We start from the raw sequence: 25,157 nt of genomic DNA, 5'->3' as shown, positions 1-25,157 counted from the left end.
ACTCAATTATATCATAATAACATTGAGATGACATAACCTGAAGTAACAGATTAAGACTTGGGGTTCCTAGATCCTTTGACCTCACGTCTCCCCCACCTTTTATTTAGACGGAGCGGCAGTATCAGATCCCGCCAGGTTATCGCATCTTTCAAAATACTGCATTTTGTGACAATTTCTGAGATCTTTGACCTCATTTCTCCCCTGCCTTTCTCCTAGACGGAGCGGCAGTATGAGCTCCCGGCAGGTCACCGCATCTTCCTAAATTCACTGTATTTTGTGTCCATTTCTACTCTCTGACCTTTGACCTCATGTCTCCCCCACCCCACTTTTTCTCCTAGACGGAGCGGCAGTACGAGATCCCGCCAGGAGGAGGTCACCGCTCCTCCAAGCCCCCCAAGGACGGCTACCTGGTGGAGCAGGTGTTCAGCCCCCATCACCACTTCCCGCCCTCGGTCAAGTCCCACAAGGGCGGCAGCCCGCTCTACACCGACCTGAGGCTCACCAACCTGACGGAGGCCAAGCGCTCCCAGCAGCAGCAGCCCCCCTCCTGGACCATCGAGGAGTACAAGCGCAACTCGGGAGGAGAGAAGGGCAAGCTGGCCGCCTTGGACCTGCAGGTGAGGAAGGGAGCAGTGTCAGAACAATTGTACACAGGGCCCTAGGGCTAAAACACTTAAAGGGCCCCCTATATGACCTGACAAGATCACAATTGGGTCCCCACCACCAATGCAAGGGGTGCCCTGGGGCCAGGGGCAAATTCCCTGCTCGCCCTCCCTATAGCTCCGACCCCGGATGGGACCCTGGCCTTTTTCGCTTCTGTGTCTTTTTTCTCTTTTTCGCCTCGTCAATGACCTTTGACCTTGTAGTCTGTGTGTGTCTCCTGTGTATCCCGGATTGTCTTCACCTTTGGCACAGCCTTTGCCCTGTGTGTGTGTCGGTGTGTTTGTTTGTGTGTGTGTGTGTGTGTGTGTGTGTGTGTGTGTGTGTGTGTGTGTGTGTGTGTGTGTGTGTGTGTGTGTGTGTGTGTGTGTGTGTGTGTGTGTGTACTTATGTGTGTGCCTCTGTGTGTTTATGTGTGGGCGTGGGCGTGTGTGTGTGTGTGTGTGTGTGTGTGTGTGTGTGCCTGTGTGTACTTTTGTATGTGTGTGTGTGTGTGTGTGTGTGTGTGTGTGTGTGTGTGTGTGTGTGTGTGTGTGTGTGTGTGTGTGTGTGTGTGTGGATGTGGATGTTTGTTAGTTTCCTTCCCCCTGTCATCCTCCCGTGTTTTTGCTGGAGATTAATTCAGGGCAGTTTTATTTCATGCCGTATGGGAACATTTTAGAGGAATAAAAACAAAGGTCAACATGTTTCAACACAAATAAAAGAGAAACAGTATATAGTCATTACTTTATTAGCTGCCTTAGTGGCATTTTGGAGCTGTTACAAGTCTTCCATTACTCCGATAAACACATTGTGCCAAAGCATTAATAAGCCAACCAAAATCTTGGCGATTCCATACAGCAACAGTATTGTGGGCTTTTATTTTTTATTTCTTTAAGTTATACACCTTAAAAAACGGCACCTGCATATACACCACTAACGTATACAGACCCTCCCAGACAATGACACTCCACATGCCATAGCACCTGCAGAACCTCAATGGTAATTGACATGTTGGATAGGAAACATGTCGACTAAATGCATAGCCATGTACAAACACATCCAGTTAAATTATTATAAACAGGCTCCAGGTTCATATCCCCTCGCAGAACGAATGTACAACAATATTTGCATGACTGTACAAGTATGCTCATTCAGGCTTTTGCTCTGTTCGTCAATATCCAAAACCAACATTGGAAAATGTCCGTTTCTGCTTCTTCGTGAAGATTAATGCGTGCTTTGACTGGGTGTTTTTTAGCAAGAGTTAGGGTTGAATTCTAAATCAGTCCAACAGTAGTATATTTATGCACTGAAGTATGGGCTGCTATTAAGTCCTTGTGTGCATGCGTGCGTGCGTGCGTGCGTGCCTGTGCGTGCAGAGCATTTGATACGGTAGCAGAAATAGACTCCTAGACTTCTCCTATTTACACTGTTCTCAGTCGCTCCACTCTTTATTGGCTTCTATTCATATAACCTTACCTTACCTCTGTCTGCCCTCCACCACTTCCAGCGCTGTATTATTTACTGTACCCTACCCTGCGCTGACAGTGGAAGAGCTTTCAGTGGGTTGCGAGAGATTGCGGAGAATGAGCAATGTGTAGCAACATTGTACTGTGTGTCTAGCCCTTAGACTGTCATGGGCCTGTCAGTCAGTCAGTCAGGAAGTAAGGGAGGTCTATCTCAGTCAGTTCATGTGGGAACAGCAGCTGTAATTCAGACTCGGAAAGAAAAGAAAGAAAAGTTTCAGGGATGTTGGACTACCTAAGGTGTTGGGTGTTGTAATCACTAGGTGTTGAGTTGAGAGGGAAGATTGTGCTCATCCCAGGTTAAGGTGCAGGGGATTGTCTTCAGGGTTCAGAGGTCAGGGTTTTGAATGAGAGGTCTGCACACTTGACATCCTATTTTGTGTCCTAAAAGATTTTGGTATTTTTTTTACTTTATTAATGACAGGACAGTGTGAGAGGTGGACAGGAAGCGAATGGGGAGAGAGACGGGGAGGGGTTGGCAAATGACCCGGGCTGGGAATCGAACCCAGGTCGACTGCATGGCAGACGAGTACCCTACCGGTTGCGCCAAAGCTGGGGAACATTTGTCCGTATAACAAGGGGAAGAAGGGGGAAAAAAGGGGGAGAAAGGGGGAGAAGAAGGGAAGAAGTTCACCAAGTCTCCGTATCGAATCCCGCTCGAAGCAACGGAAAATCAAATATATTGTGTTTTTTTTTCCTTGTTATGATAAAACAAATGGATACATGGTATATTTTGACCAAAATGATACTCTAGCCACCACTGAGGTGCATTTGGAGGTTTTTTTTATTGTCAGAAAACCTGATGGTGGTGGCATCTGATGGAGTTCACCAAAAAACACATGTTTTACATGTTTTTGACATGTTTTAGGAATATGCATACAATAAGTATCTACAGTCATGTTGAATTGTTAAAGTAATTCACTTTAATACAGTAAACATATGTTTTTACTTCTAATTCTGTCTGTCGCTGTTGACAAAACAAGAAAGAGCCCATTTTATGAAAAATGTTAAACATGGGGAGCTTGGGTAATACATTCACTGCACAGCCAAGACCTACATATATGATAATACACCTCTATATTTTGGATTTGAACAACTTAAAAGCCGTTTTTGGCACATTTTCAAGAATCAGTGGCCTACTTCCGAGAGAATCTAACTAATGAAGAAAAAACACATGTACAAACATACTGTGCACACACAAACATAAAGTGTTTATGCAAGATGCCATTGACTTGAGAGGGCTATTTATTTTGGTAAATGCAGGTACAAATTAGGCCACTTTCACCACTCTCAGATTACTGTCACCACCGTCAGTTCTTAAGTCACCACCGTAAGAAGGAGTTTTGTATATTTTAAATGAATGTGCTTACAACATTTTCCTTAGGAGTTGTTGAATTATCAAAGTAATAGCCAATTTAAGCCTACAGGAATATTTGTGAAATTACAAAAAATTGTTTGTTCTATTTAGGCTTTAAGTAAGCATCGTATGACGGTACATATTTTAAAATTAGAACACGTGAAACAGTTTTACAATAGAACAAAAGTGAATTTTCAACATTTAAAGGCATATGTGTGAACCAAAAAATACACATTATCACTTTAAAACTCCAGATACATATGCAACCAAATCAATGCAACCAAATCAATACAATTTTAATTACTTTAATTGTGTCTGACGGTGTTGACAAAAAACAAGGTGTGATCAGAGAAAAGCCTGATTTCTGAAAAAAAAAAAAATCTGTCAACATTACAACCTGTTTTAGCCACTTTCTCAAGAATCAGTGAGCTACACAAACACACCCTACATGCGCCTCCTTTTTTGCAGCCACTCCTCCTTTGACATTTTCTCCGTATTTGGGCAATAAATTTTGCCTTTGTACTGGCTGTGTCCAGTATCTCCTTTGCGGGACTGTCCACATTTTCGGCAAGCATTTGATGTTACTGTGCGGGTGTACTTCCGCTTTTCTGCCGGTGGAGAAGGTGCAGGAGACACAGGACATGACACAGGGCGAGGTGTGATAAATTGAGAGTCTGCAGATGGCTTGGGCAGAATGTGTCGAGGGGCTGAGTGACTGATGGAGGCTGGGGCTGGAGGCACGGCAGCAGATGAAGCTGAGGCAGATGGTAGAATTTTTCTCAACTTGGTCTTCACCTGACCAGCTGTGTTGGGTGGCATGTTGTATGTGTGTAATGGGTGGCTGTGCCGTGGTGGTGAAGCAGGCTGCAGTTGTGCTGGAGGCAATGGGTCTGAGGACACTGGCCGAGCCACAGGGAGGTCCAGTCCTTGAAGGAGCACACTAACCTCTTGCTTCTTCAAACGGTCATTGTGCCAGCTAATCAGTGTTGTCTGATTAACCACTACCAGCTGCAGGGTGGTTTGCCGCATTTTGCCGTGGTTTGCTGAATTCATCAGGATAAGCTGCCTGATCTTCCGGTAGTCCCTCAAAATGCAGTCCCATCTGGATAATGAGGCTGTGCCTTGCTTTTTTGGGGTACGGTAAATGTTGCAGAGCCTAATGAATATCAGCTCAATAAGACGGCAGCAGTCAGGCCACTGTGCTGGGGAGCCAGTGGAGCCCAGGACACACCTCTTTGTGCTGTCGACACCAGGGGTAAAGTCAGCCCTCTTTTTTGGGGACCTAAACTTCCCCGTGAGAAGCCTGTCCTGGTGCCGAGCAGCATATACCAACTTCTCTTTATCATATGGGTCCAGGTTCTGCCACAAGCCAACAATTGTGTCCTCCTGCTGTGGACTGAGTACCAGGCTGGTCTGGCTCCTCAACTCAACCAGGTACTCTGCCAACTCATCAGCTCTAGCCAGTCCAGGAATGCCATGTCCACTTGCTCGCACCGGAGGAGCAGGAGGAGTCGGGGCAGCGGGCAGCAGAAATGGACCCTGAGTGGTGGTGGGCAGCAGAGATGGACCCTGAGTGGTGGAGGGCAGCAGAGATGGACCCTGAGTGGTGGTGGGCAGCAGTGATGGACCCTGAGTGGTGGTGGGCAGCAGAGATGGACCCTGAGTGGTGGTGGGCAGCAGAGATGGACCCTGAGTGGTGGAGGGTAGCAGAGATGGACCCTGAGTGGTGGAGGGCAGCAGCAGAGAGGGTGGACCCTTGACAGCAGGCAGAGAGAGCAGCTGAGGAGGCAGCTGGACGGTAGGCAGCTGAGGAGGCACCTGGACAGCAGGCAGCTGAGGAGGCACCTGGACGGCAGGCAGCTGAGGAGACACCTGGACGGCAGGCAGCTGAGGAGGGGTTGGCAGCTGAGGAGGCACCTGGACGGTAGACAGCTGAGGAGGGGTTGGCAGCTGAGGAGGCAGCTGGACGGTAGGCAGCTGAGGAGACACCTGGACGGTAGACAGCTGAGGAGGCAGCTGGACGGCAGGCAGCTGAGGAGGCACCTGGACGGCAGGCAGCTGAGGAGGGGTTGGCAGCTGAGGAGGGGTTGGCAGCTGGACGGCAGGCAGCTGAGGAGGGGTTGGCAGCTGGACGGTAGGCAGCTGTGGAGGGGTTGGCAGCTGGACGGTAGACAGCTGAGGAGGGGTTGGCACCTGGACGGTAGGCAGCTGGGCACGTGGATCCTGGGGAGTGGGTCGATGGATGACAGGAAGCTCAGCATCTGGTGCCACTAGAACATCCACAATGGCCTCCTCTCCTAAAGTATCAATGAAGCCTTCGTCTTCTTCCACTTCTTGTTCTACAGAGATGTCCTCCAGCAATTCTGAGGTCCTTGGTGACCCAGGTGTCATGTCCTCCAGGGGCTGTCGACTCTGCCTCAACAAGTACTGGACTCCAATCAGCTCACCTGGGCAAACATATCAAGAGAAAAATTAAGGGAAATCAATGTGTTCTCTGGGAGGTACAGTAGAGACAGTAGAGTGTTATGTGTTAATCCTGAGGGGAAATTAAGATGTCCAGTACCATACATACTTAAATACAGAATACACGAGACATTACACACATCATTACACACACACACACACACACACACACACACACACACACACACACACACACACACACACACACACACACACACACACACACACACACACACACACACACACACACACACAAGGTGATTGTCCTGTGTGGCTATATCGGAGAACAACTCTTCAATTTCTCTTTTTGTGAACTTAAATAAAGTGTTTTTGGTAACACTTTACTTTACGGATCACTAATAAGGTGGTAATTTCATGTTAATTTCATAGTTATTTCAGGGTAATAACTGTTTGTTTTTAGTAACAACAGCAAAATAACCATACAGTTTCCAGTGCATTGTGGTGACACCCTGATGACTCGCAGCACGGTGACACTTTGTTGACACACACACACACACACACACACACACACACACACACACACACACACACACACACACACACACACACACACAGACACACACACACACAATGCACTGGAAACTGTATGGTTATTTTGCTGTTGTTACTAAAAACAAACAGTTATTACCCTGAAAAAACAATGAAATAACTATGAAATTAACACGAAATTACCACCTTATTAGCGATCCGTAAAGTAAAGTGTTACCGTGTTTTTTCCATGATACGTATTTATTTCTCAATTTTTTCACGTCAGATCAGTTCAGGTCATGTGCATACTAGTACAAGTACAAGTGCCACAACAATGAAAATACAATTCACCTTAGCACTCTGTCTGCACTGTGCAATAAATAATTAACAAAACAATATCTTATTATATGATTTACCTGTGTATGCTGCAGGTGGAGAGAAGCCAGGGATCAATGGTACGCCAAATAATGCTGTGTAGTTGGTGTTGACAGCATACACCAGCTCCCCAGAGTAGGTCCGCAAGCGTGAGTCGTCCCCAACAGCAAGTGCAGCTGCAGCGCGGTCTTTATTCCAACGGAACAGGCCTTCCAGAAGATAAATCTGGAAATTGAGGCTGTTGGCGCTGTTCCCTGTGAAAACAGAAAGAAGCCAGCACATTAATTTATGACACCGACAAACATAACAGTGCTGTACAATAACATAAGCATTAGTGACAGGGTGTCATATTATGTAATGGCGAACCTGGAATAAACCTGGCAAGGTGGCAGTGGAAGGACTCCAAGGATGTCGAACCTCTGGCACATCTGTACGTTTTCAAGGCCACTCCACCCTTGTTGAGAGTTCCCGTTTGAGTGTAGAGTGGCACATCTGGAAGGTCCTGGATGCATCCCACGTGGCGCTTCTGGATATTCCACAAGTGCTGTATTCGTACCGGCTCAAACAAACCTACTCCCATTGCATCTCTCCCTTTCGGCCCGCTGAGCTCCTCTATCAGCTTCCCCAGGAGGCGGATGGTGTTGTCCGTCCCGCGCGTCCGTCTCCTACAGTGAAGTGCCAGCTCTGCCTTGGTGATGCAGTTGTCCACTATCACATCTGTCAGAGAAGCCGTGGGCAGGCCTTCTTTGGTCAGCTGCTCCCTCTTGGCCCTTCGCAGGAGAGCAAGGTCCTCAGCGTCCCATTCAAAAATGCATGCTGACAGCCTTGCCATAAAGATGGGGTAAAGCTGATGGGCATCTGTTGTGACCCCTCCAGCCAGGCGTCGCATGAAATGCCAGATGTCAAGGCGGATGATGATACCTGGCCAGCCACCAAACCGCTGCTTCAGCTTAGTGTCTCCCGCCTCCTTGCAGCAGTGGCAGTCCACATAGAGCACAGTTGGTGGAGAAACGCCTGCCCTTCTGTATCGCTCAACCAACCCCGCTGTCATCGCGTCAAGCCCATTACCCTCATCTGTAGTCAGGACGCTGATGAGTACCTGGCCGAATTCGTTGCCCACAGACGTCATCCACTGTGCCGTCCCCTTCGCAGGCCCACTCAATTTTTTCGTGATCTGAAGGAAACAAATCAAACGGAAACACAAAATAAAACACATGCAGTCATCATTAAAGGACCAGTTCAGTCAATTTCAATAGGCTGTAGTATTGCTCACCCTACCCTTGACTTGTCAGTACCCGGTGATGCCACATTTTTCGGCTAAGCCCTTTCCGAGATATGAGCTATTCTAAAGGGGGCAGCGTTTGTTTACATTTTTTAAAAATTAACATAGGCCTACTCCAAATATTTTCCCATAAGGTACCGCTGTTTGCTAGTTGTTAGCTGATGTTGTATAACCTTTCAGATGTTTTTGGGAATAAATAAACATGTTTTTACGAAATGTAAACAAAGAGCTGCCTCCATTACAATGACCAAGATCTCGGAAAAGGCTGAAGTAGGGAAAAAAAACCTCAGATACTGACAAGTCCAGGGTAGTGTGAGCATTACAACTGCATGTTGAAATTGACCAAACTGGTCCTTTAAGGTTATACAAAATGATGATGGGGTAGTGAAAAAAAAGATACATTCTAAATTAGAGTGCTATTATTGAAACAGCTCTTACTTTTTTAGTCGAGTCCATTTTTAAGATAGACCCATAAGTTGAAGTGATGGCTGCCTTGATGTCATCCAGCCTGTGTAGAATGTCCTTGCTGTAAACAGTGAGGAGCCACTTGTAGCTTGGCAGTTCCACAGGGTCTGGAGGTCTCTGAAAGGACATCTGTTGGAGGCCGAGGTTGTTGTTGCGAAACCCCATACACTCTGCGGTGTAGCGATTGACCCGCTGCAACCACTGCTCGCTGTGGTTCTCCTTCAACTGCCCGACCAGGCGTACCGGTCCATTGCCCATTGTTCTCTCACGCAAAAAACGGATGGCACGTATATCAATGGCATGTCTGATGAGAAAAAAAGATAAATAAAAGCATTATAATCAAGTTGCCATTTTGTATGAATAATATTATCAAAGTTAACATAAAAGTAAAAAGTAATAATTACTTTTGTGTCAGGATGACCCTAAACTCAGAGCGATGGGCCAGGTCTAGCTGCTGCAGCACGGCGTCTCCCCAGGACAGGTAGCTGGACCTGCACTTGGTGCAAATGAGGGTCTCTGTGACTAGGTTGTAGTAGCTGTCAATGTCCAGCACCTGCCGGACCCTCCTATGCAATCCACCACTTGTCAGTTGATGCCCGACGCATTCCGAATTGGTGCACTTAAGACTCACACGCCACAGCCTATAGGGCATCCAGACCAGCAGACGGTGGGAAAAAAACTTGTCTGGAGTGGGAGCCTGATGGTACAGGAGATTTGGAGGTGGGGGTTGTACCACAGCTGAAGGTTGTCCTTTAACTCCATCTTCCCCTTCGCATTTACTCGAAACAGGACTTCAGCCACCCACTTATGGTCCTCCTTCGGCATCGACTGCGGCCAGAGCAAGGGCAGATCAGGGCCTGCAGACTAGGTTAAAACACAACATGTTTACACAACACTGACATAGGAAAACACAACAGTGCACAGACAAACTCAGCTTTGCAAGTGTTGATTGTATCTTACTGAGGTTTCTGTTGCTGGTGGAAGTAAGAAGGAAGAGGAGGGTTGGATGATGGGCCGGAGAGCTGGAGAGGGTTGAGGGTTGACGGCTGCCGATGTGGATTTAGATGGAGATGGACTAGGAGGAGCCTGTGAAATATATTCAGGGGTATTTAACATTTCATTGCTATGAAGTAGTGAGTTTTCAACTTACAAGTCAAGAAAGGTAGCCAATTAATGCACGCCGTACCTCCAGTGGCCTGCTGTAATAGTGTCTGAAAAGTTAAGTACCATGGTACTACAATGCTATGACATAACACAGAGCCTTCAGTAATGCACGCCGTACCTCCAGTGGCATGCTGTAATAGTCTTCGAAAAGTTAAGTACCGTAGCTAGTACCACAATTCTAGGGCATAACACAGGGCCTGTAGAAATGCACTAAGATTTGGGCATTGCCATTCTGGTAACACCAAATACATAACGGCATGTCTTAACAGGTTAATTGAAATTGAGTAATATCATTTCACCTGAGTGGGTTTGCGTTGCACGTTTACATTAGGTTTGGCTGACGCAACGTGAGAGCCTCCAAACCTCGACTTTTCAAACTGTTAACAAAAAGTAAAAGAAAATAGTTAGAAATGGATGGAAGTCAGTGAAACTATAAATCATTTACTACCTAAAAGTGTGTCTGTATTTCTAAGTGAGATGTTGTAATGCATTAATATTGTATGCTGACCATCGACAGTGTCATCTTTGGCCGTACAACAGTGCCCACAGCGCTGGTGTCCACTGCACTTCCTTGGACTGTAACAGTGTCCTCTCTGGTGTATGACTGGCTGGTGGGTGGGTTGGCTGGTGGATGACCCTGTAAGATGTGTATAATAGGACAAATAATATACAACCTTCCAAGAGTAAATTTACACAAAGGCACTAATATAGCATCTATCGCACCGCTTTTGGAATTAATCTATTTCAAGGCTTTCATAATAAATCTATACAATGTGACAATGCATGGCAATCGAAGGCACCTTGTGAAATCCACACGAGCAGGTGGGAGACTTCAGCCAGAGAGTGACCTGACCCCTGGACTGAAGAGGACACTTTTCTATCTGTAAATGTGAAGAGCAATAGATGGCAACAAGAAGTTTAATAACTATTAATCATCTAAGTGAACTTATATGTTTAAAAACTGCATTTAGCATTTACCTTAAGGTACAGTTCATGCCACCTCTTCTGTCTAGGGGCAGGTCTGTTGCCCTCACCAGACGGCCACACTCCTGAACTGGCAAACTTCTGCAGACGTGCCAGCCATTCCCCATCACTCATGGCTTTGTGAGATTTAGCCATCACGCCACGATACTTTCCAGCTGACATAAAGAATGAAAGAGAATAATAATTATCAAAACAACAATAATATAATAATCAACATAACATAAACCATACATGTATAGCATAGATATTTAATGTCAAAAGCAAAGCTGAGCCATACACTTGAGTTTAAGAATATGAACAGCCTTAAAAGGACATGGACTCTCACATTAAACATGATATCCATGCATTGAATATAACCTCAGCATAATTTAGGCCTTAATGTCCAATGCCATACTACACTTTGCAAATAAGCAGGTAACTTCACCCTTATTGCTACTTACAGAAAACCATACTGCATAGAAAAATAATGCTGACCAAGCTACATCTTCGTAAAACCAACTACGAGATATGAAAGCAAGAACTAAGCTATTCTGGCAGTGCCTTGCTATAATAGCTACAAGGCATCAAAGTGGCATCAAAGCGTTTACAGAAATCATCACATGAAAGCGCCACATCCCTGAAAGCATTGGCCTAAACCCCAGGTGTAGTTATTACCGTGTTTATTTTACAGATGATACACGTTCATTTTACATTGAGACATTACGTGAAAAGCAATTCTGACGGTCTCCGTGCTAAGTTATTACTTACAACTTGTAGTACAAGGCATCAAAGTGTTTACACATCCCTGAAAACATTGGGTTACATCCCAGTTGTCGCGTGTTTATTTGACAGATGTTCACGTTCACTTAACATTTAGAGAAAGTTACGTGATTCGAAACACTATCATATCAAGGGAACAACAACATTGGAATTACCGTAATGCTTATCACCACCTAGCATGGATGCTAACACTGACAGACAACGTATCTCAAACACGGCATCACCGGCATCACACAAAGCATGAAATATTAGATATTACCGCTTAAATCTTAAAAGAAATTAAGTTATGTTAGGTGTGGTGATAAAAAGTAGCTAAAAATTCGTTTGACCAAACTGCCGCCAACACTTCAACACTGACCCTCTGACGAAAAACATCGATAATAACACCGAATGGTTTTATTTATTAATACTCACAGAAACTCTCAAACTCAAACTAAGCCACCCATCTCAATGACAATAAACATAACCCACCTTTTTCTCAGGTTCGCTGGTCTCGTTAGCAACTTCTGACAGCTCCGACATGGGATTGCCAGTGCGAGGCGACCAACGTGGACTTGTTTACATCACGTGACGTCACGTTCAGCGTGCTCGCTCAGCAGAAAGATAGAAAGCGCACAGCTATTCGTTTGCAAAACATGTATTTATTAATTTGATTGGACGGCTCCCATGGCCTGATTGGCCCGCTGTCGAAAGATAGAGCTGGCCCTGCAATTGGAAGTAGAAAGGTAGACCTTACATGCTAATTGGTGTTTGAAAGGTGGAGCAGGGATCGCCATTGGATGAAAAGTACAGACTATCGGCTTCCAGGTAGAGCTATCCAGGCTTCGAAAGAAGTCCATGTTCAGCGGACGCCAGACGCTAACCCTAGAGCATTTCACCAGAACATGAGTGATCTGAATATCGCAAGAACATCAGCGCATGCAGCAGGACGTTTGCGTGACCGTCGAGGGCGAAGTCAGAGTCCATTTGTCAAAGGCACTGTTGCTAACCAGCTAGCGCCTTTACCAGTGGGACATTGCATGGCGGCCAAGTGAACTGCTGAGTTTGTCAGCGGCGACATTGCCGAGAACCGCACCCAACTTGTGGTTCTCGACATTTGTCATGCAGCCAACAGCTCAGAACAAGGACGAGCCGTGACTGAGCTGTTCCTAAAGCATCGCCTGAACAGGGACTTGAACCCTGGACCCTCAGATTAAAAGTCTGATGCTCTACCGACTGAGCTATCCAGGCTTCGGGAACACTCCCTGCACATGAGGAGTCAGATCCCGCAGGACTATACGGGTCTGGCGAAAATGGAGGATGACACAATGTAGCGAAAGACCCGGTTATTTTGCAATGATCTCTGCGCAGGACCTCGTGGCGCAACGGTAGCGCGTCTGACTCCAGATCAGAAGGTTGCGTGTTCAAATCACGTCGGGGTCATTGCTGGACACTGCCTTTTGAAGAGGTGTCACTGAAAGAAGCCTGAAAATTGCGCAGCACAAGCAGCATGTCTGCACGAGAGGCAGCACACACAAGCTCCCTGTGCTCTCACAGTCAATGCAGCAAGACCGCCGCATTCAATCCAAGGCCTTGTTATGATAGAGGAGTTGCAGCTGTGCTATGCTGCCTAACAGGGATACAAATCGGGACTGGACCACTCCTACAATGTAAATCGACGCCTGAACAGGGACTTGAACCCTGGACCCTCAGATTAAAAGTCTGATGCTCTACCGACTGAGCTATCCAGGCTTCGAGGGAAGACTATGCTCAGCGGACGCCAGACGCTAACCCTAGAGCATTTCACCAGAACATGAGTGATCTGAATATCGCAAGAACAGCAGCGCATGCAGCAGGACGTTTGCGCGACCGTCGAGGGCGAAGCCGGAGTCCATTTGTCAAAGGCACTGTTGCTAACCGGCTAGCGCCTTTACCAATGGGACATTGCATGGCAGCCAAGTGACCTGCGGCGACATTGGCGAGAACCGCACCCAACTTGTGGTTCTCGACATTTGTCATGCAGCCAACAGCTCAGAACAAGGACAAGCCGTGACTGAGCTGTTCCTAAAGCATCGCCTGAACAGGGACTTGAACCCTGGACCCTCAGATTAAAAGTCTGATGCTCTACCGACTGAGCTATCCAGGCTTCGGGAACACTCCCTGCACATGAGGAGTCAGATCCCGCAGGACTATACGGGTCTGGCGAAAATGGAGGATGACACAATGTAGCGAAAGACCCGGTTATTTTGCAATGATCTCTGCGCAGGACCTCGTGGCGCAACGGTAGCGCGTCTGACTCCAGATCAGAAGGTTGCGTGTTCAAATCACGTCGGGGTCATTGCTGGACACTGCCTTTTGAAGAGGTGTCACTGAAAGAAGCCTGAAAATTGCGCAGCACAAGCAGCATGTCTGCACGAGAGGCAGCACACACAAGCTCCCTGTGCTCTCACAGTCAATGCAGCAAGACCGCCGCATTCAATCCAAGGCCTTGTTATGACAGGCGAGTTGCAGCTGCGCTCTGCTGGCTAACAAGGACACAAATCGGGACTGGACCATTCCTACAATGTAAATCGACGCCTGAACAGGGACTTGAACCCTGGACCCTCAGATTAAAAGTCTGATGCTCTACCGACTGAGCTATCCAGGCTTCGAAAGAAGTCCATGTTCAGCGGACGCCAGACGCTAACCCTAGAGCATTTCACCAGAACATGAGTGATCTGAATATCGCAAGAACATCAGCGCATGCAGCAGGACGTTTGCGTGACCGTCGAGGGCGAAGTCAGAGTCCATTTGTCAAAGGCACTGTTGCTAACCAGCTAGCGCCTTTACCAGTGGGACATTGCATGGCGGCCAAGTGAACTGCTGAGTTTGTCAGCGGCGACATTGCCGAGAACCGCACCCAACTTGTGGTTCTCGACATTTGTCATGCAGCCAACAGCTCAGAACAAGGACGAGCCGTGACTGAGCTGTTCCTAAAGCATCGCCTGAACAGGGACTTGAACCCTGGACCCTCAGATTAAAAGTCTGATGCTCTACCGACTGAGCTATCCAGGCTTCGGGAACACTCCCTGCACATGAGGAGTCAGATCCCGCAGGACTATACGGGTCTGGCGAAAATGGAGGATGACACAATGTAGCGAAAGACCCGGTTATTTTGCAATGATCTCTGCGCAGGACCTCGTGGCGCAACGGTAGCGCGTCTGACTCCAGATCAGAAGGTTGCGTGTTCAAATCACGTCGGGGTCATTGCTGGACACTGCCTTTTGAAGAGGTGTCACTGAAAGAAGCCTGAAAATTGCGCAGCACAAGCAGCATGTCTGCACGAGAGGCAGCACACACAAGCTCCCTGTGCTCTCACAGTCAATGCAGCAAGACCGCCGCATTCAATCCAAGGCCTTGTTATGACAGGCGAGTTGCAGCTGCGCTCTGCTGGCTAACAAGGACACAAATCGGGACTGGACCATTCCTACAATGTAAATCGACGCCTGAACAGGGACTTGAACCCTGGACCCTCAGATTAAAAGTCTGATGCTCTACCGACTGCGCCAAAGCTGGGGAACATTTGTCCGTATAACAAGGGGAAGAAGGGGGAAAAAAGGGGGAGAAAGGGGGAGAAGAAGGGAAGAAGTTCACCAAGTCTCCGTATCGAATCCCGCTCGAAGCAACGGAAAATCAAATATATTGTGGTTCTTTTTCCTTGTTATGATAAAAAAAATGGATACATGGTATATTTTGACCAAAATGATACTCTAGCCACCACTGAGGTGCATTTGGAGGTTTTTTTTATTGTCAGAAAACCTGATGGTGGTGACATCTGATGGAGTTCACCAAAAAACACATGTTTTACATGTTTTTGACATGTTTTAGGAATATGCATACAATAAGTATCTACAGTTATGTTGAATTGTTAAAGTAATTCACTTTAATACAGTAAACATATGTTTTTACTTCTAATTCTGTCTGCCACTGTTGACAAAACAAGAAAGAGCCCATTTCATGAACAATGTTAAACACGGGGAGCTTGGGCAATACATTCACTGCACAGCCAAGACCTACATATATGATAATACACCTCTATATTTTGGATTTGAACAACTTAAAAGCCGTTTTTGGCACATTTTCAAGAATCAGTGGCCTACTTCCGAGAGAATCTAACTAATGAAGAAAAAACACATGTACAAACATACTGTGCACACACAAACATAAAGTGTTTATGCAAGATGCCATTGACTTGAGAGGGCTATTTATTTTGGTAAATGCAGGTACAAATTAGGCCACTTTCACCACTCTCAGATTACTGTCACCACCGTCAGTTCTTAAGTCACCACCGTAAGAAGGAGTTTTGTACATTTTAAATGAATGTGCTTACAACATTTTCCTTAGGAGTTGTTGAATTATCAAAGTAATAGCCAATTTAAGCCTACAGGAATATTTGTGAAATTACAAAAAATTGTTTGTTCTATTTAGGCTTTAAGTAAGCATCGTATGACGGTACATATTTTAAAATTAGAACACATGAAACAGTTTTACAATAGAACAAAAGTGAATTTTCAACATTTAAAGGCATATGTGTGAACCAAAAAATACACATAATCACTTAAAAACTCCAGATACATATGCAACCAAATCAATGCAACCAAATCAATACAATTTTAATTACTTTTAATTGTGTCTGACGGTGTTGACAAAAAACAAGGTGTGATCAGAGAAAAGCCTGATTTCTGAAAAAAAAAATTCTGTCAACATAACAACCTGTTTTAGCCACTTTCTCAAGAATCAGTGAGCTACACAAACACACCCTACATGCGCCTCTTTTTCTGCAGCCACTCCTCCTTTGAGATTTTCTCAGTATTTGGGCAATAAATTTTGCCTTTGTACTGGCTGTGTCCAGTATCTCCTGTGCGGAACTGTCCACATTTTCGGCAAGCATTTGATGTTACTGTGCGGGTGTACTTCCGCTTTTCTGCCGGTGGAGAAGGTGCAGGAGACACAGGACATGACACAGGGCGAGGTGTGATAAATTGAGAGTCTGCAGATGGCTTGGGCAGAATGTGTCGAGGGGCTGAGTGACTGATGGAGGCTGGGGCTGGAGGCACGGCAGCAGATGAAGCTGAGGCAGATGGTAGAATTTTTCTCAACTTGGTCTTCACCTGACCAGCTGTGTTGGGTGGCATGTTGTATGTGTGTAATGGGTGGCTGTGCCGTGGTGGTGAAGCAGGCTGCAGTTGTGCTGGAGGCAATGGGTCTGAGGACACTGGCCGAGCCACAGGGAGGTCCAGTCCTTGAAGGAGCACACTAACCTCTTGCTTCTTCAAACGGTCATTGTGCCAGCTAATCAGTGTTGTCTGATTAACCACTACCAGCTGCAGGGTGGTTTGCCGCATTTTGCCGTGGTTTGCTGAATTCATCAGGATAAGCTGCCTGATCTTCCGGTAGTCCCTCAAAATGCAGTCCCATCTGGATAATGAGGCTGTGCCTTGCTTTTTTGGGGTACGGTAAATGTTGCAGAGCCTAATGAACATCAGCTCAATAAGACGGCAGCAGTCAGGCCACTGTGCTGGGGAGCCAGTGGAGCCCAGGACACACCTCTTTGTGCTGTCGACACCAGGGGTAAAGTCAGCCCTCTTTTTTGGGGACCTAAACTTCCCCGTGAGAAGCCTGTCCTGGTGCCGAGCAGCATATACCAACTTCTCTTTATCATATGGGTCCAGGTTCTGCCACAAGCCAACAATTGTGTCCTCCTGCTGTGGACTGAGTACCAGGCTGGTCTGGCTCCTCAACTCAACCAGGTACTCTGCCAACTCATCAGCTCTAGCCAGTCCAGGAATGCCATGTCCACTTGCTCGCACCGGAGGAGCAGGAGGAGTCGGGGCAGCGGGCAGCAGAAATGGACCCTGAGTGGTGGTGGGCAGCAGAGATGGACCCTGAGTGGTGGAGGGCAGCAGTGATGGACCCTGAGTGGTGGTGGGCAGCAGTGATGGACCCTGAGTGGTGGTGGGCAGCAGTGATGGACCCTGAGTGGTGGTGGGCAGCAGTGATGGACCCTGAGTGGTGGAGGGCAGCAGAGATGGACCCTGAGTGGTGGAGGGCAGCAGCAGAGAGGGTGGACCCTTGACAGCAGGCAGAGAGAGCAGCTGAGGAGGCAGCTGGACGGTAGGCAGCTGAGGAGGCACCTGGACAGCAGGCAGCTGAGGAGGCACCTGGACGGTAGGCAGCTGAGGAGGGGTTGGCAGCTGAGGAGGCACCTGGACGGTAGACAGCTGAGGAGGGGTTGGCAGCTGAGGAGGGGTTGGCAGCTGAGGAGGGGTTGGCAGCTGAGGAGGCACCTGGACGGTAGGCAGCTGAGGAGGTAGCTGGACGGCAGGCAGCTGAGGAGGCAGCTGGACGGCAGGCAGCTGAGGAGGCACCTGGACTGTAGACAGCTGAGGAGGGGTTGGCAGCTGAGGAGGGGTTGGCAGCTGGACGGCAGGCAGCTGAGGAGGGGTTGGCAGCTGTACGGTAGGCAGCTGAGGAGGGGTTGGCAGCTGGACGGTAAACAGCTGAGGAGGGGTTGGCACCTGGACGGTAGGCAGCTGGGCACGTGGATCCTGGGGAGTGGGTCGATGGATGACAGGAAGCTCAGCATCTGGTGCCACTAGAACATCCACAATGGCCTCCTCTCCTAAAGTATCAATGAAGCCTTCGTCTTCTTCCACTTCTTGTTCTACAGAGATGTCCTCCAGCAATTCTGAGGTCCTTGGTGACCCAGGTGTCATGTCCTCCAGGGGCTGTCGACTCTGCCTCAACAAGTACTGGACTCCAATCAGCTCACCTGGGCAAACATATCAAGAGAAAAATTAAGGGAAATCAATGTGTTCTCTGGGAGGTACAGTAGAGACAGTAGAGTGTTATGTGTTAATCCTGAGGGGAAATTAAGATGTCCAGTACCATACATACTTAAATACAGAATACACGAGACATTACACACATCATTACACACACACACACACACACACACACACACACACACACACACACACACACACACACACACACACACACACACACACACACACACACAAACACAAACACACACACACACAAGGTGATTGTCCTGTGTGGCTATATCGGAGAACAACTCTTCAATTTCTCTTTTTGTGAACTTAAATAAAGTGTTTTTGGTAACACTTTACTTTACGGATCACTAATAAGGTGGTAATTTCATGTTAATTTCATAGTTATTTCAGGGTAATAACTGTTTGTTTTTAGTAACAACAGCAAAATAACCATACAGTTTCCAGTGCATTGTGGTGACACCCTGATGACTCGCAGCACGGTGACACTTTGTTGACACACACACACACACACACACACACACACACACACACACACACACACACACACACACACACACACACACACACACACACACACACACACACACACAATGCACTGGAAACTGTATGGTCATTTTGATGTTGTTACTAAAAACAAACAGTTATTACCCTGAAAAAACAATGAAATAACTATGAAATTAACACGAAATTACCACCTTATTAGCGATCCGTAAAGTAAAGTGTTACCGTGTTTTTTCCATGATATGTATTTATTTCTCAATTTTTTCACGTCAGATCAGTTCAGGTCATGTGCATACTAGTACAAGTACAAGTGCCACAACAATGAAAATACAATTCACCTTAGCACTCTGTCTGCACTGTGCAATAAATAATTAACAAAACAATATCTTATTATATGATTTACCTGTGTATGCTGCAGGTGGAGAGAAGCCAGGGATCAATGGTACGCCAAATAATGCTGTGTAGTTGGTGTTGACAGCATACACCAGCTCCCCAGAGTAGGTCCGCAAGCGTGAGTCGTCCCCAACAGCAAGTGCAGCTGCAGCGCGGTCTTTATTCCAACGGAACAGGCCTTCCAGAAGATAAATCTGGAAATTGAGGCTGTTGGCGCTGTTCCCTGTGAAAACAGAAAGAAGCCAGCACATTAATTTATGACACCGACAAACATAACAGTGCTGTACAATAACATAAGCATTAGTGACAGGGTGTCATATTATGTAATGGCGAACCTGGAATAAACCTGGCAAGGTGGCAGTGGAAGGACTCCAAGGATGTCGAACCTCTGGCACATCTGTACGTTTTCAAGGCCACTCCACCCTTGTTGAGAGTTCCCGTTTGAGTGTAGAGTGGCACATCTGGAAGGTCCTGGATGCATCCCACGTGGCGCTTCTGGATATTCCACAAGTGCTGTATTCGTACCGGCTCAAACAAACCTACTCCCATTGCATCTCTCCCTTTCGGCCCGCTGAGCTCCTCTATCAGCTTCCCCAGGAGGCGGATGGTGTTGTCCGTCCCGCGCGTCCGTCTCCTACAGTGAAGTGCCAGCTCTGCCTTGGTGATGCAGTTGTCCACTATCACATCTGTCAGAGAAGCCGTGGGCAGGCCTTCTTTGGTCAGCTGCTCCCTCTTGGCCCTTCGCAGGAGAGCAAGGTCCTCAGCGTCCCATTCAAAAATGCATGCTGACAGCCTTGCCATAAAGATGGGGTAAAGCTGATGGGCATCTGTTGTGACCCCTCCAGCCAGGCGTCGCATGAAATGCCAGATGTCAAGGCGGATGATGATACCTGGCCAGCCACCAAACCGCTGCTTCAGCTTAGTGTCTCCCGCCTCCTTGCAGCAGTGGCAGTCCACATAGAGCACAGTTGGTGGAGAAACGCCTGCCCTTCTGTATCGCTCAACCAACCCCGCTGTCATCGCGTCAAGCCCATTACCCTCATCTGTAGTCAGGACGCTGATGAGTACCTGGCCGAATTCGTTGCCCACAGACGTCATCCACTGTGCCGTCCCCTTCGCAGGCCCACTCAATTTTTTCGTGATCTGAAGGAAACAAATCAAACGGAAACACAAAATAAAACACATGCAGTCATCATTAAAGGACCAGTTCAGTCAATTTCAATAGGCTGTAGTATTGCTCACCCTACCCTTGACTTGTCAGTACCCGGTGATGCCACATTTTTCGGCTAAGCCCTTTCCGAGATATGAGCTATTCTAAAGGGGGCAGCGTTTGTTTACATTTTTTAAAAATTAACATAGGCCTACTCCAAATATTTTCCCATAAGGTACCGCTGTTTGCTAGTTGTTAGCTGATGTTGTATAACCTTTCAGATGTTTTTGGGAATAAATAAACATGTTTTTACGAAATGTAAACAAAGAGCTGCCTCCATTACAATGACCAAGATCTCGGAAAAGGCTGAAGTAGGGGAAAAAAAACCTGATACTGACAAGTCCAGGGTAGTGTGAGCATTACAACTGCATGTTGAAATTGACCAAACTGGTCCTTTAAGGTTATACAAAATGATGATGGGGTAGTGAAAAAAAAGATACATTCTAAATTAGAGTGCTATTATTGAAACAGCTCTTACTTTTTTAGTCGAGTCCATTTTTAAGATAGACCCATAAGTTGAAGTGATGGCTGCCTTGATGTCATCCAGCCTGTGTAGAATGTCCTTGCTGTAAACAGTGAGGAGCCACTTGTAGCTTGGCAGTTCCACAGGGTCTGGAGGTCTCTGAAAGGACATCTGTTGGAGGCCGAGGTTGTTGTTGCGAAACCCCATACACTCTGCGGTGTAGCGATTGACCCGCTGCAACCACTGCTCGCTGTGGTTCTCCTTCAACTGCCCGACCAGGCGTACCGGTCCATTGCCCATTGTTCTCTCACGCAAAAAACGGATGGCACGTATATCAATGGCATGTCTGATGAGAAAAAAAGATAAATAAAAGCATTATAATCAAGTTGCCATTTTGTATGAATAATATTATCAAAGTTAACATAAAAGTAAAAAGTAATAATTACTTTTGTGTCAGGATGACCCTAAACTCAGAGCGATGGGCCAGGTCTAGCTGCTGCAGCACGGCGTCTCCCCAGGACAGGTGGCTGGACCTGCACTTGGTGCAAATGAGGGTCTCTGTGACTAGGTTGTAGTAGCTGTCAATGTCCAGCACCTGCCGGACCCTCCTATGCAATCCACCACTTGTCAGTTGATGCCCGACGCATTCCGAATTGGTGCACTTAAGACTCACACGCCACAGCCTATAGGGCATCCAGACCAGCAGACGATGGGAAAAAAACTTGTCTGGAGTGGGAGCCTGATGGTACAGGAGATTTGGAGGTGGGGGGTTGTACCACAGCTGAAGGTTGTCCTTTAACTCCATCTTCCCCTTCGCATTTACTCGAAACAGGACTTCAGCCACCCACTTATGGTCCTCCTTCGGCATCGACTGCGGCCAGAGCAAGGGCAGATCAGGGCCTGCAGACTAGGTTAAAACACAACATGTTTACACAACACTGACATAGGAAAACACAACAGTGCACAGACAAACTCAGCTTTGCAAGTGTTGATTGTATCTTACTGAGGTTTCTGTTGCTGGTGGAAGTAAGAAGGAAGAGGAGGGTTGGATGATGGGCCGGAGAGCTGGAGAGGGTTGAGGGTTGACGGCTGCCGATGTGGATTTAGATGGAGATGGACTAGGAGGAGCCTGTGAAATATATTCAGGGGTATTTAACATTTCATTGCTATGAAGTAGTGAGTTTTCAACTTACAAGTCAAGAAAGGTAGCCAATTAATGCACGCCGTACCTCCAGTGGCCTGCTGTAATAGTGTCTGAAAAGTTAAGTACCATGGTACTACAATGCTATGACATAACACAGAGCCTTCAGTAATGCACGCCGTACCTCCAGTGGCATGCTGTAATAGTCTTCGAAAAGTTAAGTACCGTAGCTAGTACCACAATTCTAGGGCATAACACAGGGCCTGTAGAAATGCACTAAGATTTGGGCATTGCCATTCTGGTAACACCAAATACATAACGGCATGTCTTAACAGGTTAATTGAAATTGAGTAATATCATTTCACCTGAGTGGGTTTGCGTTGCACGTTTACATTAGGTTTGGCTGACGCAACGTGAGAGCCTCCAAACCTCGACTTTTCAAACTGTTAACAAAAAGTAAAAGAAAATAGTTAGAAATGGATGGAAGTCAGTGAAACTATAAATCATTTACTACCTAAAAGTGTGTCTGTATTTCTAAGTGAGATGTTGTAATGCATTAATATTGTATGCTGACCATCGACAGTGTCATCTTTGGCCGTACAAACAGTGCCCACAGCGCTGGTGTCCACTGCACTTCCTTGGACTGTAACAGTGTCCTCTCTGGTGTATGACTGGCTGGTGGGTGGGTTGGCTGGTGGATGACCCTGTAAGATGTGTATAATAGGACAAATAATATACAACCTTCCAAGAGTAAATTTACACAAAGGCACTAATATAGCATCTATCACACCGCTTTTGGAATTAATCTATTTCAAGGCTTTCATAATAAATCTATACAATGTGACAATGCATGGCAATCGAAGGCACCTTGTGAAATCCACACGAGCAGGTGGGAGACTTCAGCCAGAGAGTGACCTGACCCCTGGACTGAAGAGGACACTTTTCTATCTGTAAATGTGAAGAGCAATAGATGGCAACAAGAAGTTTAATAACTATTAATCATCTAAGTGAACTTATATGTTTAAAAACTGCATTTAGCATTTACCTTAAGGTACAGTTCATGCCACCTCTTCTGTCTAGGGGCAGGTCTGTTGCCCTCACCAGACGGCCACACTCCTGAACTGGCAAACTTCTGCAGACGTGCCAGCCATTCCCCATCACTCATGGCTTTGTGAGATTTAGCCATCACGCCACGATACTTTCCAGCTGACATAAAGAATGAAAGAGAATAATAATTATCAAAAAAACAATAATATAATAATCAACATAACATAAACCATACATGTATAGCATAGATATTTAATGTCAAAAGCAAAGCTGAGCCATACACTTGAGTTTAAGAATATGAACAGCCTTAAAAGGACATGGACTCCCACATTAAACATGATATCCATGCATTGAATATAACCTCAGCATAATTTAGGCCTTAATGTCCAATGCCATACTACACTTTGCAAATAAGCAGGTAACTTCACCCTTATTGCTACTTACAGAAAACCATACTGCATAGAAAAATAATGCTGACCAAGCTACATCTTCGTAAAACCAACTACGAGATATGAAAGCAAGAACTAAGCTATTCTGGCAGTGCCTTGCTATAATAGCTACAAGGCATCAAAGTGGCATCAAAGCGTTTACAGAAATCATCACATGAAAGCGCCACATCCCTGAAAGCATTGGCCTAAACCCCAGGTGTAGTTATTACCGTGTTTATTTTACAGATGATACACGTTCATTTTACATTGAGACATTACGTGAAAAGCAATTATGACGGTCTCCGTGCTAAGTTATTACTTACAACTTGTAGTACAAGGCATCAAAGTGTTTACACATCCCTGAAAACATTGGGTTACATCCCAGTTGTCGCGTGTTTATTTGACAGATGTTCACGTTCACTTTACATTTAGAGAAAGTTACGTGATTCGAAACACTATCATATCAAGGGAACAACAACATTGGAATTACCGTAATGCTTATCACCACCTAGCATGGATGCTAACACTGACAGACAACGTATCTCAAACACGGCATCACCGGCATCACACAAAGCATGAAATATTAGATATTACCCGCTTAAATCTTAAAAGAAATTAAGTTATGTTAGGTGTGGTGATAAAAAGTAGCTAAAAATTCGTTTGACCAAACTGCCGCCAACACTTCAACACTGACCCTCTGACGAAAAACATCGATAATAACACCGAATGGTTTTATTTATTAATACTCACAGAAACTCTCAAACTCAAACTAAGCCACCCATCTCAATGACAATAAACAGAACCCACCTTTTTCTCAGGTTCGCTGGTCTCGTTAGCAACTTCTGACAGCTCCGACATGGGATTGCCAGTGCGAGGCGACCAACGTGGACTTGTTTACATCACGTGACGTCACGTTCAGCGTGCTCGCTCAGCAGAAAGATAGAAAGCGCACAGCTATTCGTTTGCAAAACATGTATTTATTAATTTGATTGGACGGCTCCCATGGCCTGATTGGCCCGCTGTCGAAAGATAGAGCTGGCCCTGCGATTGGAAGTAGAAAGATAGACCTTACGTGCTAATTGGTGTTTGAAAGGTTGAGCAGGGATCGCCATTGGATGAAAAGTACAGACTATCGGCTTCCAGGTAGGCCACGGCAGGGCCCCTATTTTGTGTTCTTATGCCATGCCAGAATTACATTCTGACCATTGAGGTCTTCAAATTCTCTTCAAACACAGACTTGGTGACCACTAGGGTTTTCACAATACAAGACTGCATATATTGCAGTGCTTCATATTTTTTTTTCTGATGCAACCGAAGAATGGTGCTGAAGAATTTAGGATATGTATTCCGTTTTCACAATACATGTTCAATAATGTGTCAGTTGTTACCTTCAGTGTATTCCCAAAGAACCCTCCTGCCTACTGCCTGCCATATTCTGCAGAAAAAAAAAAATACAATGCTGATACTTGACCTTTTGCAATACGGTTCTTGGACAATATAATCCAAAACTTTTTTTTTTATCACTTTTTATCTTTTGAAAGGTTAATGGTGGAACCAATTCGAGGTGAATGGGGAGATGATAATAAAAAAAAATCCAGCCTTTTCTATTTAGCACATTTCGGTTGTAGTTATTTCTTAATCTTTTCCACCCCCAAG

The 25,157-nt window shown here is 46.2% G+C and overlaps 2 protein-coding genes, 1 long non-coding RNA gene and 8 other non-coding genes across 11 annotated transcripts in view; 4 read left to right on the top strand and 7 right to left on the bottom strand.

Moving 5' to 3' along the window:
* minar1 (membrane integral NOTCH2 associated receptor 1) overlaps nt 1-25,157 on the top strand; it is a 49,167-nt gene that overhangs the window by 17,622 nt on the left and 6,388 nt on the right. The window contains exon 3 of the mRNA XM_063187907.1: nt 339-617. Coding sequence (XP_063043977.1) covers nt 339-617 — 279 coding nt within the window. The remainder of the gene's footprint in view (nt 1-338; nt 618-25,157) is intronic.
* On the bottom strand, nt 7,051-9,317 carry LOC134438355 (uncharacterized). Its single transcript, XM_063187908.1, has 3 exons — nt 9,001-9,317; nt 8,570-8,900; nt 7,051-8,023 (listed from the first exon to the last, which is right to left on the bottom strand). Exons 1-3 carry the CDS (start codon nt 9,246-9,248, stop codon nt 7,181-7,183), a joined length of 1,422 nt encoding a protein of 473 aa, XP_063043978.1. The 5' UTR covers nt 9,249-9,317; the 3' UTR covers nt 7,051-7,180.
* trnak-uuu (transfer RNA lysine (anticodon UUU)) lies at nt 12,661-12,733 on the bottom strand. Its single transcript has one exon. It is a non-coding gene; the product is annotated as a tRNA-Lys (tRNA).
* Nucleotides 12,854-12,925, top strand: trnaw-cca (transfer RNA tryptophan (anticodon CCA)). The gene has a single exon. It is a non-coding gene; the product is annotated as a tRNA-Trp (tRNA).
* On the bottom strand, nt 13,162-13,234 carry trnak-uuu (transfer RNA lysine (anticodon UUU)). Its single transcript has one exon. It is a non-coding gene; the product is annotated as a tRNA-Lys (tRNA).
* Nucleotides 13,556-13,628, bottom strand: trnak-uuu (transfer RNA lysine (anticodon UUU)). Its single transcript has one exon. It is a non-coding gene; the product is annotated as a tRNA-Lys (tRNA).
* On the top strand, nt 13,749-13,820 carry trnaw-cca (transfer RNA tryptophan (anticodon CCA)). The gene has a single exon. It is a non-coding gene; the product is annotated as a tRNA-Trp (tRNA).
* On the bottom strand, nt 14,057-14,129 carry trnak-uuu (transfer RNA lysine (anticodon UUU)). Its single transcript has one exon. It is a non-coding gene; the product is annotated as a tRNA-Lys (tRNA).
* trnak-uuu (transfer RNA lysine (anticodon UUU)) lies at nt 14,464-14,536 on the bottom strand. Its single transcript has one exon. It is a non-coding gene; the product is annotated as a tRNA-Lys (tRNA).
* trnaw-cca (transfer RNA tryptophan (anticodon CCA)) lies at nt 14,657-14,728 on the top strand. Its single transcript has one exon. It is a non-coding gene; the product is annotated as a tRNA-Trp (tRNA).
* LOC134438356 (uncharacterized) lies at nt 21,630-22,470 on the bottom strand. The gene is made up of 3 exons (XR_010032559.1): nt 22,392-22,470; nt 21,889-22,014; nt 21,630-21,792 (listed from the first exon to the last, which is right to left on the bottom strand). It is a non-coding gene; the product is annotated as an uncharacterized LOC134438356 (long non-coding RNA).

Source organism: Engraulis encrasicolus, chromosome 22 (genome assembly GCF_034702125.1).
Source record: "Engraulis encrasicolus isolate BLACKSEA-1 chromosome 22, IST_EnEncr_1.0, whole genome shotgun sequence".
In the NCBI taxonomy this organism is placed as follows: Eukaryota; Metazoa; Chordata; class Actinopteri; order Clupeiformes; family Engraulidae; genus Engraulis; species Engraulis encrasicolus.
The sequence above is the reverse complement of the archived record's forward strand: the minus strand, read 5'-3'. Positions and strand labels throughout refer to the sequence as shown.

What these genes read in the sequence shown, in the direction of transcription:
- LOC134438355 (XM_063187908.1), bottom strand. Translation starts at nt 9,248, where the DNA reads ATGCCCTATAGGCTGTGGCGTGTGAGTCTTAAGTGCACCAATTCGGAA. An exon ending in AGGGTCATCCTGACACAAAA is followed by an intron (nt 8,901 to 9,000) that starts GTAATTATTACT and finishes TTTTCTCATCAG; the next exon opens with ACATGCCATTGATATACGTG. An exon ending in AAATGGACTCGACTAAAAAA is followed by an intron (nt 8,024 to 8,569) that starts GTAAGAGCTGTT and finishes TGTTTCCTTCAG; the next exon opens with ATCACGAAAAAATTGAGTGG.